Source organism: Camelina sativa, chromosome 13 (genome assembly GCF_000633955.1).
Source record: "Camelina sativa cultivar DH55 chromosome 13, Cs, whole genome shotgun sequence".
In the NCBI taxonomy this organism is placed as follows: domain Eukaryota; kingdom Viridiplantae; phylum Streptophyta; class Magnoliopsida; order Brassicales; family Brassicaceae; genus Camelina; species Camelina sativa.
This window is the reverse complement of record NC_025697.1, coordinates 5,871,936-5,881,029: the sequence shown is the minus strand read 5'-3', so window position 1 is coordinate 5,881,029 and position 9,094 is coordinate 5,871,936. Positions and strand designations below refer to the sequence as shown.

Genomic DNA, 9,094 nt, shown 5'->3' with positions numbered 1-9,094 from the left:
TTTTTTTTTTTTTTTTTTTTTGATTTTGTATTTGCATGTCTTGATTTTTATGTGAATCGATTTGGAAATTGGAGACGGGGTTTAGTGTTTCCCTCAGTGAAAAAAAAAATTGAGTCTTTTTTGCATGTTTGTTTTGATCATTTTGAGCTGAAAGAGAGTCTCTCTAATTTGATTTGATTTATTAGGATGAAGAAAACACTTTCGAGATACGGCAACTACCAGAGTTCCTCAGATTCTAAAGCAGAGGTGATAATTTTTGTGTTCATCTGTTGAAAAATTGTTCTGTTTTCTTTTATGTATCTTAATCTGATTGTTGCCCGTTTAGAACCTCCAGGAGGAGGATTGTAAAGAGGTGGACCTTTTAAAGGATGAAATTTCAAAGCTTCAAAAGAAACATTTGTATGGAATCTTGATCCCACTATCACTTTTCTATTCTTCTCTACTTTGTCTTTACAATATTGTTTGGCTTTGTGTGTTCTTTAGACAACTGCAGGGTAAGGGCTTGAATATTCTGAGCTTCAAAGAGCTGCAAAACCTTGAGCAGCAACTATATCATGCCTTGATATCTGTCAGAGAGCGAAAGGTTAATATTTGACAGTTAACTAGTAATATCACTCTGTTCTCATTCAATTCTCTTTGCATTTTCCTAATCAAAAGGTTATCTGATTTCAGGAACGGTTGTTGGCTATCCAACTTGAAGAATCTCGCCTCAAGGTAAACAACAACACTAGCTTTTCCTCTTTAGCTTCCAACTGTGTATAACCAAATGTAAGCTTATGTGATCACATGATTCTAAACCTTTGTTAAAACCAATGTTACTTCTATTGTGGCTATGATATCCTTTGACAAGATTATGCTCTAACTAGGTTGCATTATGTTTGTCTTTAAGACTTCTAACGAGGTGCAAAGTGCAAAAGTATTTTTCTTTTCTTGACCAGCCATAATTTTTACTTGCAGGAACAGCGAGCAGAGTTGGAAAACGAGACCTTACGAAGACAGGTTCTTATAATTTGTGTTGAATCATCTTCGGTTATATATGAAAGTTCTTCGTCTGACTTCTAATTATTTCTTGACACAGGTTCAAGAACTCAGAAGCTTTCTCCCGTCGTTCACTCACTATGTTCCATCCTACATCAAATGCTTCGCCATAGATCCCAAGAACGCTGTCCTAAACCATGGTTTCTTTGACGACAGTAACTGCAGCCTCCAGAAGACTAATTCAGACACAACTCTGCAATTAGGGTATTTCTCTTATAATTTGCCGTCATTGGTTCCAATATAGGAAACTCATCTTACTCTAGTATGCATAATTGCATAGGCCTCAACACTATATTGAAATTATAAATTCTTACTACTTTTGTCATTTCTCCAAGGTTGCCGGGAGAGGCACATAATAGAAGGAAGAAAGAAGGAGACAGAGAGAGCCCGTCAAGCGATTCAGTGACAACAAACACGACCAGAGGTACTGCAGACAGGATCAGTCTAGCTTAATTAGCAAAATTTCCACCTGAAAACAAAAGTCAAAGGTTTTCTCTGTTTAGTGAGGTAGAGAATGTTTCCTCTTTAGCAAGTATCACATTATTTAAAGTAAGTTTAGAAGAGATACTTGCAAAAAAAACAAGAGAAGATTAACTTTATCTCATCTGCATTTTCTCCTAATCTAACTCTCTGTTCTTTTTCTACTGATTGTTTTTCGTCTCGTCTCAAATTTGTTAATATGGCACAAAGTTAATTAATATTTCGAGTAAACAAAATACAATTGGAAGAACTAACAAAGAAATAGCTTTTAGTATTATTATTTGTGATTCTAATACACACTGGAAAACAAGATATTTTGCTACACAAAGCTCTCTGTTCCATTTTTACTTCCATCAAAGTAACAAATTAACCAAGTTACCAATTCGTTTTATCATATTGACCAATAAGAAGATCTTGTAAAAATAAACTTGGGGCATCCAGATCACACCCCTAAAGTGAAGGTTGTAGGAATCTTTCTACTTCATTACAATCATAATTCATTAAAAAGGCCCAATTGGACCAGAGTGTCGAAATAAAAAGTTTTAAGAATTTTATCAATATGCCCCGAAAAGTTTCAATAAGGACCCCATATTTTTCACTTAATTACAATCCGTCCCCAGAAAAATAAAAGCTCGAGAAGGGATTATTAATTAGACCGAGAAAACCCTAACCCCTCTTTATCCCCGCGAGAGAGAGAGAGAGAGAGAGAGAGAGAGAGAGAGAGAGAGAAGAAATCAAGCAGAGCATTGAGCAGCCATGGTTTGCATCAGGCGAGCGACGGTGGATGATTTGCTGGCGATGCAAGCCTGCAATCTCATGTGTCTTCCTGAGAACTACCAGATGAAGTATTACCTCTACCATATCCTCTCATGGCCTCAGCTTCTCTACGTCGCCGAGGACTACAATGGCCGCATCGTTGGCTATGTGTTGGCCAAGATGGAGGAAGAGAGCAACGAGTGTCACGGCCATATCACTTCTCTCGCTGTTCTTCGTACTCATAGGAAGCTCGGTCTCGCCACTAAGCTCATGACCGCCGCTCAGGCTGCTATGGAACAGGTTACTTAATCTTTTTATTCCTCCTTTATATGTTTTGCATTCAGCAAGCAGATTCATCTAAGCAGTATATAGATTCGTATTGTATTATTTGGATAATATGTTCTTCTTAATTTGCGTGGTTTGAGTTTATGTTGAAGATTGATGTAATGATGATAAGTAATTAGCTTTTTGTATCAGTTTTTGGAATCTTTATCTCTGTTACTGAACTCTTGTTGGTAGCTACTTTTTCACATCTTGAATTGTGTTTTCTTCTTCTCTTGATTGGAATTTGAAGCAACTCAAGCTCTGTTGTAGACTGTATAAGAATTCAAGTTTTGTCTCTCATTGTGCTATGCTTTGGAATGACTGACGGAGGCGATTAGTTTCTGATTATCAATGAATATAAAACAGGAGAAACAATGTTGATTGTTGTCTTCCTATTAAACTTGAACTGTTTTAATCGTTCTCATGGTTTTGTGGCAGGTTTACGAGGCAGAGTATGTTTCGCTGCATGTGAGGAGAAGTAACCGAGCAGCATTCAACCTGTACACAGAGACATTAGGCTACAAGATTAATGATGTAGAAGCAAAGTATTACGCGGATGGGGAGGACGCTTATGACATGCGGAAGCATCTTAAGGGGAAGCAAAACCATCACCACGGTCACAGTCATCATCACCATGGAGGTGGATGTTGTTCAGGTGATGCAAAACCTGTTGAAATAGCTCAAGCCGCAGATGCTAAAGCAGTTTCGAAGTGAGAGACTCTGAAGCTACAAGATAATTATGAGTATATTGAGTTGGGTTCGCTGGCTCGCTCTGGTACTGCTCACCATTTTCCATCCATATGATTTCGAGTGAAAAAAAAATACATTTGGTTAATCACTCTGTGATACTCCTTTGTCTTTCTTTGGTTGTACTTGAAAACTTAGCCGTTCTTTTTATGTATCATGTTTTGGGAATCCCTAGCTTTTCATTAAGGCTTTACAACTTGAGATGGAAATCTTCTATTAGCAAGATACAAGATCTCCGTGGCAATGTTGTATATTTAATTACAAAAGAATCTTGACTTCTACAGTTTACTTTCAACTCCAGAACCCTGCAAATTTTATATGTTCTTCATATTAGAATATCTCGAAGCACTAGTTTGTGCAGCGTCGAAGCTTTCCTGCAGCCACCTGATCTGGGAATTGAGACCAGCATCACGCAGAGCATTTAAAGCTGAGGTGTAGAGCCTCGCATCAAGCCTGGTTCCTTCAACTTTCATGTCCTGCAACAGCCTCATTAGCTCATCGATCCTGCTGGTTTTTGAGAATACACCAACCATGATTCCTGCCATGGCCCTATCGATCTCTCCTCTGCTCATCCTAAACTCCTGGTAAAGCTCCATACACCTCTCCAACTCTTTTGCTCTATTATATGCACTGATCATGCTTGTGTAACTCACCTTATCCGGCAACACCTTTGCCCTCTTCATCTCTTTCCATATCTTTTCAACCCGCCTTATGTCCATAGCTCTTCCATGCATATCAATCAAGGAATTGTAAATCCAAATGTTTGGTTTGCACCCTCGTTGTTTCATCTTCGCCATTAGTTTCACCGCATCACTTAGCCTCCTTGTTTTTCCGTACATATCCATTATGTTTGAGTATGCGACAACACATTTGTCAAATCCCTTCTTCACCATCTCATCAAACAACATTTCAGCCTTGTCGTACTTCTCTAGCCGACAGTATGCATTGATGGCTATTGCGTAAGTCACTTGCCCAGCCTCACATTCTTGCTTCATGGCCCATTCATAAACCTTAATTGCTTCCGCAAAACCTCTTTGCTTACAGAATCCATTCACAATCGCGCAGAGTATGCAGTCAGTGACCTTTAACTCAGCCTTTCTCATGGCGGCCACAACTGCTAGAGTTCTCTCCATTTTTCCTTCTCTGACATACATCAATACAACCTTCAAACACATCTCTGGATCCTTCAACAGTTTCTTCCGTCCTGCTTCTTTGACCAGCTTCTCGGCTATTTCAACCTCTAGCGCTTCTGCAAAGGCACGGATCAGCGTAGAGTACAACTCACTACTTTCCGGAATTCCTTTATCTTTCATCTCCTCCAAAACCTCTAGAGCTTCGGTTGCCCGTCCTGATTTTGCAAGGGAAGAACATAAAATCGTGTAGATACTGCCTGATTCCTTGGCCAAGAAACTTAACCTCTGGTTCTTGAACTTTTGAAACAACTCGACCACCTTTTGATTGTCACCAATCCTCTCATGAGCCTCCATGATCCTGCAATAACAGCCCGGGCTTGGCTCAACTGCCCCAGATTGTTTCATCCTATCAAAAACTTGGATCGTGCTACTATACATCTGGAGTTTGTTAAAGCCTTTCATCGCTGCATCAGATGCGGACGTGGCCAATGATTTGTCTAATCTAAACACGCTAAGTAAGCAATGCGTAATTCGGAATCTCCTATCGCTGATGCAACTCCGGATCAGATTGGAACACGTTTGAGCATCGGGCAATGCTTTATGCTCCCTGAGATCCTCACAGAGCGAGAGGAGCAGGTCCCAGTTCTTGGAACTCACCAAGTAATTGATCAGATGCTTGGTCGTCCTCAACTCTGAGTTCTCCTTAGCTTTCTCGTAGAATTCAGAGGAAAGTTTCCGGGTTTCCGGGTCTCGGAGAAACCTGGATAAGACCCGGTTAAGACCATCTGTGCCCGGTCCGAAAAGTGGCTACTTGTCTTCTTTCGGACCAGGCGACTTCTTTTCATCTTCCTCAAGAACGAGAGAGCAGCAGACATGGGAATGGTGAGGCTTTTGTGAAAGAAAGAAAATGTGTTTCGTCGGAGAGGTGAAGCTGTGGGGATTTGTATGGTGGTTCACGGTGGCTACCCACGACCCACTCGCGATGGCCATTTGTGTCTGTGTGTGTGTCTGAGGAGGAGAGAGAGAGAGAGAGAGCTCTCTTCTCTATTCTTCTTCTTTCACCTGTGGATGCTAAGTTCATTCAGCGCGAGGATAAAATTCGACCACACGTTTGAATTTTTATTTTTTTTTTAGTATTCGGGTTCGTGTGTCATCAACGAATCACGTGGCGTATTTTAGATTTCATGTGATGATAAGATTGGACTTCTTTATTAGAGATCGGTTTAGGATTCTTGTAACTGGGCTTTGATGGGCCTTTTCGGTTTATAACAACTTATAGAAACTGAACTGAACTTTTTTAGTTTGAATTTTTCAGGCTGACAAAAAGGTCCGGACACCAAGTCACCAACTATAAGTTACTTCTTTACACTTTTGGTATAGGTTGTCATGTGATATATATACACAGAGGACGACTGCTAAAAAGTTTATGTAGGCAGCAATAAATCACTGTTTCTTTTTGTTGCTGAACACTCAGTGAAGCAAAGTAGAGAAAGGAATATATTACCCAATATACAGAAAGCTAAACCCCTAAAATACTTAAAAACCAACTACTTTAAATTTTTTGAGAATGGAATATACTCATTTACAGAAAGGAACAAAAGAATAAAATATGTACAGAAGAAAGTAATTGAGAGGATCTCACCAACAACAAAGAAGAAAAAAAAGAAGAGTAAAAAAAAAAGCTCAACCAACTTGGCTTTTGGCACATTAGTTGGATTGTGTAGATGTCACGAGCTTATGTCTTTCCACAAATTCTTCCTTACCCCACTAATATTGGACTCTTCTTCACTCTTTCTGTTATTAAATTAATTTTCAAATTTAAATACAAATTTTAAACTAAAGTTATTGATTTCTGAAATTTTTTTAAAATGGTGATCAAGCTAGGCTAGAGCACGGCGTACTCTAGGGGTTGTGACAGCAACACGTCCATTTTTAATCAAAGCTTGCCTATCTTTTATCGGTTTATTGTCGAAGAATCTGTTTTCTGGATTCTCTGCGTAGCAAGTGTAGTAGCAACCTACGCAGGCGTGTGGCAATGCCATTGAGATCCTTGTCTGTTAACACATTCCCACCAAAAACAAAAGGATTTTATATGATGAGAATACTGTTGAGTCAACAACATTTTGGAGTTCAAAAGTTAAAAGTGTAATTTACCATGAGGTATCCAATGAAGAAGGCAAGTAAGGAGATGGTGGCTGTAAAAGGTTTGTAAACTGTATGAGTCCAAGCAGCCACGACAATCACACAGACGCATCCGCTGCAGATCCCCGTGAGGAAGCAGATGGAGCTTGTTATGTCTGCATCTATGATCTCAACCATATCTACATCCTCAAACAGTTTCCACGTGTCTTGCGACGCCCTCACAAATCCCTTCCCATAAGCAGCTATCTGTAACAACAATACTATTTAGTGAGTGGATAGTGATCTAGTCTAGTTTTGCCCCGTTTGCTGTTACCCACTCAAAAGTTAGATTATTTGCAACAATATAACTACTATCAAGCCAGCTCGAGACAGATGACCCAATACTATTGATTCCAAAACTTAAGTGTACTATTTTTGTGATTCAAAATAATTATTAAAAATGCAGAAATGCATGTGGTTGTGCCTCGACTTCTCAAGATGATGCAAGATTCTCATATCAGAAAAAAGAGTAAAAAACAAAGACTCACCACAACCAACTTGATTATAATACTGTTACTAGACTGATTCTTTGCAAGAAGATATTTATATAAAGAAACCAAAATGACTGCTGCAGATATATACAATATACTAATTAGGAGAGATCATGACAAACTAGTTGTTACCTACTCTACTCCCTTGAAAATGATAAAAATGATTCGAATATACGAAAAATGAGAGTGACATGGTTTAAAGAACTAGTTGATAGTACCTGTACAAAGGCCCAGCCATTGCCATGCTCGAATATGAAGTCCATGAGTCTGAGACAGCAATTAGCGCAACAAAACATGAACTCATCTTCACCCTTGAGCAAATTCAACCCTCTTGCCAAGATTCTTAAGGCTTCTATTGTTGGAACAAACAAAGATCCTAAGCACGCGCTCCCAAGGTTACGAGACAAGGCCCTTTGGAAACTGAACCGGGTACTAGACTGCATTCCTCTAAGATAGTACAAAGCAATGACCCGACTCACAGTTAGATTAACAACATTCCTCATCACTTCCGTAGTCCAAGCCAGGCTTAACACCAAGCCAATAATCACAAGTGGTGGGAAATAGAAGTTCAAGGCACCAATGACACCAAAAATCCAAAGAGACATCCAGATGAAACCAGCAGCTAACATGTAGTAGGTGGGTAAATTCAAATCCGAGAACTTGGAAACAGGTTCTAACGACTTGACCAAAATCTTGGAACAGAATTTGATTCTGCGAGTGACCCAACAAGCGTATAAACCATTGCCAATAGAGAATGCAATGAGGCAAACCCCAACAGCATCAGTGGCTGGCATCTGAAAACACAGTAAGAGAATCCCTGAGGATAAAGACATCAAAAAGGTACTCCAAAGTATGAAGTGAATCATGAACTCAGGCCAAATCCGGAATGCCATTTGCCAGAGGAATGCGAGAATGATGCTCAAGAGTGACGCAGTTTCGACTTGTGGAAGTAGAAATCTGAGGATCTTTTGCTCTTTCCTTTTGACACGACCATTGGAACCAATAAGACCTTGGACGCCTCTGAAGACAAGGAAGCACACAAACCCAATAGCAACAACCTTGTGAAATATGAAGAGTAGCAGAAAGAACTTGTTTGTGTACTTGGTTGAATTCAGTGATGCCAACGTTGGCTGCAAACCAAATAAATTAGGAAACTTTCAACTCACCCAACTTAGAAATCCTAACTAATTTCAAACAACACCCACCAAAATTCTCAATAAAGTTCAAATTTTTATCAGTTTCCTCCAAATCTACAGAACCAACCAAATACCTACTTAATTCCCTGAAAAAATGAAAACTTTGAGACTGAAATGCAAAAAGGAAAGGAAATTACTTGAGGGGTTGGTGTGAAGATGGAACGAGTTTGATTTTGAGAAGGAGGCGGAGGAGTCTGAGGTTGAGGCTCTTCTGGCGCGAAGGTAGTAGGAGGCGTCTGCGGCCGTGGTGGCGGCGGCGGATGTGGCTGTCTTAAGGAAGATCGGAGCGGTTGTGCGAGATTAGTAGGCGGAGGAGGCGTAGGCGTGGTGAATCTAGAACCACCACCGCCATTAACAATGATCCTAAGAGGGTTAGTTGGGTTTAATCTGTTCAAGCTCGCTAAAAATCTATGGTGACTAATTTCATCTTTATCCTTTGACTCTTCTCCTTCCTCCTCTTCCATATCCTTTACTCCTCTTCTTTGCTTCTTCTCTGTTTCTTCCTTCTCTATCTTTAACGTCTCTCCTCTGCTTTCTCTCTCCACCTCCTTCAAAAGGAAAAATAAAAAACTGATCATTAACAAAAGAAGACTTTTTTAGCAAAAGAAGAGAGTGATTGCTAGGAGAAATGCAAGACTCAGGACTGAGATAATATCGTACGGGCTCTGTGACACCCATTTTTGGTGACGTCACTTTCCGGCGACGGCGGTCGTCTCTTTGTCTTGAAATGTTTGGCAAAAAAAAAAAA

At 39.8% G+C, this 9,094-nt stretch overlaps 4 protein-coding genes across 5 annotated transcripts in view; 2 read left to right on the top strand and 2 right to left on the bottom strand.

Annotated features, from left to right (window-relative positions):
* LOC104735392 (agamous-like MADS-box protein AGL15) overlaps positions 1-1,686 on the top strand; it is a 2,145-nt gene extending 459 nt beyond the window's left edge. The window contains exons 2-8 of one of the 2 annotated variants that reach the window (XM_010455177.2): positions 186-246; positions 326-399; positions 484-583; positions 673-714; positions 964-999; positions 1,079-1,242; positions 1,374-1,686. In XM_010455177.2, coding sequence (XP_010453479.1) covers positions 186-246; positions 326-399; positions 484-583; positions 673-714; positions 964-999; positions 1,079-1,242; positions 1,374-1,491 — 595 coding nt within the window. In that variant the 3' untranslated portion in view covers positions 1,492-1,686. Of the gene's footprint in view, positions 1-185; positions 247-325; positions 400-483; positions 584-672; positions 715-957; positions 1,000-1,078; positions 1,243-1,373 lie in introns of both variants that reach the window. The other variant, XM_010455176.2, reaches the window with a different exon arrangement.
* LOC104735388 (N-alpha-acetyltransferase daf-31-like) lies at positions 2,195-3,546 on the top strand. The gene is made up of 2 exons (XM_010455172.2): positions 2,195-2,574; positions 3,037-3,546. Exons 1-2 carry the CDS (start codon positions 2,275-2,277, stop codon positions 3,310-3,312), a joined length of 576 nt encoding a protein of 191 aa, XP_010453474.1. The 5' UTR covers positions 2,195-2,274; the 3' UTR covers positions 3,313-3,546.
* On the bottom strand, positions 3,543-5,543 carry LOC104735389 (pentatricopeptide repeat-containing protein At5g13770, chloroplastic). Its single transcript, XM_010455173.2, is given in 1 exon segment — positions 3,543-5,543. A coding segment is annotated over 1 exon segment (1,809 nt). The 5' UTR covers positions 5,469-5,543; the 3' UTR covers positions 3,543-3,659.
* LOC104735390 (protein PNS1-like) lies at positions 6,238-9,088 on the bottom strand. The gene is made up of 5 exons (XM_010455174.1): positions 9,007-9,088; positions 8,484-8,894; positions 7,369-8,280; positions 6,633-6,866; positions 6,238-6,532 (listed from the first exon to the last, which is right to left on the bottom strand). The coding sequence occupies exons 1-5, from the start codon at positions 9,022-9,024 to the stop codon at positions 6,359-6,361; spliced, it is 1,749 nt and encodes a 582-aa protein (XP_010453476.1). The 5' UTR covers positions 9,025-9,088; the 3' UTR covers positions 6,238-6,358.

What these genes read in the sequence shown, in the direction of transcription:
- LOC104735388 (XM_010455172.2), top strand. Translation starts at nt 2,275, where the DNA reads ATGGTTTGCATCAGGCGAGCGACGGTGGATGATTTGCTGGCGATGCAA. An exon ending in CTCAGGCTGCTATGGAACAG is followed by an intron (nt 2,575 to 3,036) that starts GTTACTTAATCT and finishes GTTTTGTGGCAG; the next exon opens with GTTTACGAGGCAGAGTATGT.
- LOC104735390 (XM_010455174.1), bottom strand. An exon ending in TCTTCACACCAACCCCTCAA is followed by an intron (nt 8,281 to 8,483) that starts GTAATTTCCTTT and finishes TTTGGTTTGCAG; the next exon opens with CCAACGTTGGCATCACTGAA. An exon ending in ATGGCTGGGCCTTTGTACAG is followed by an intron (nt 6,867 to 7,368) that starts GTACTATCAACT and finishes TTGTTGTTACAG; the next exon opens with ATAGCTGCTTATGGGAAGGG.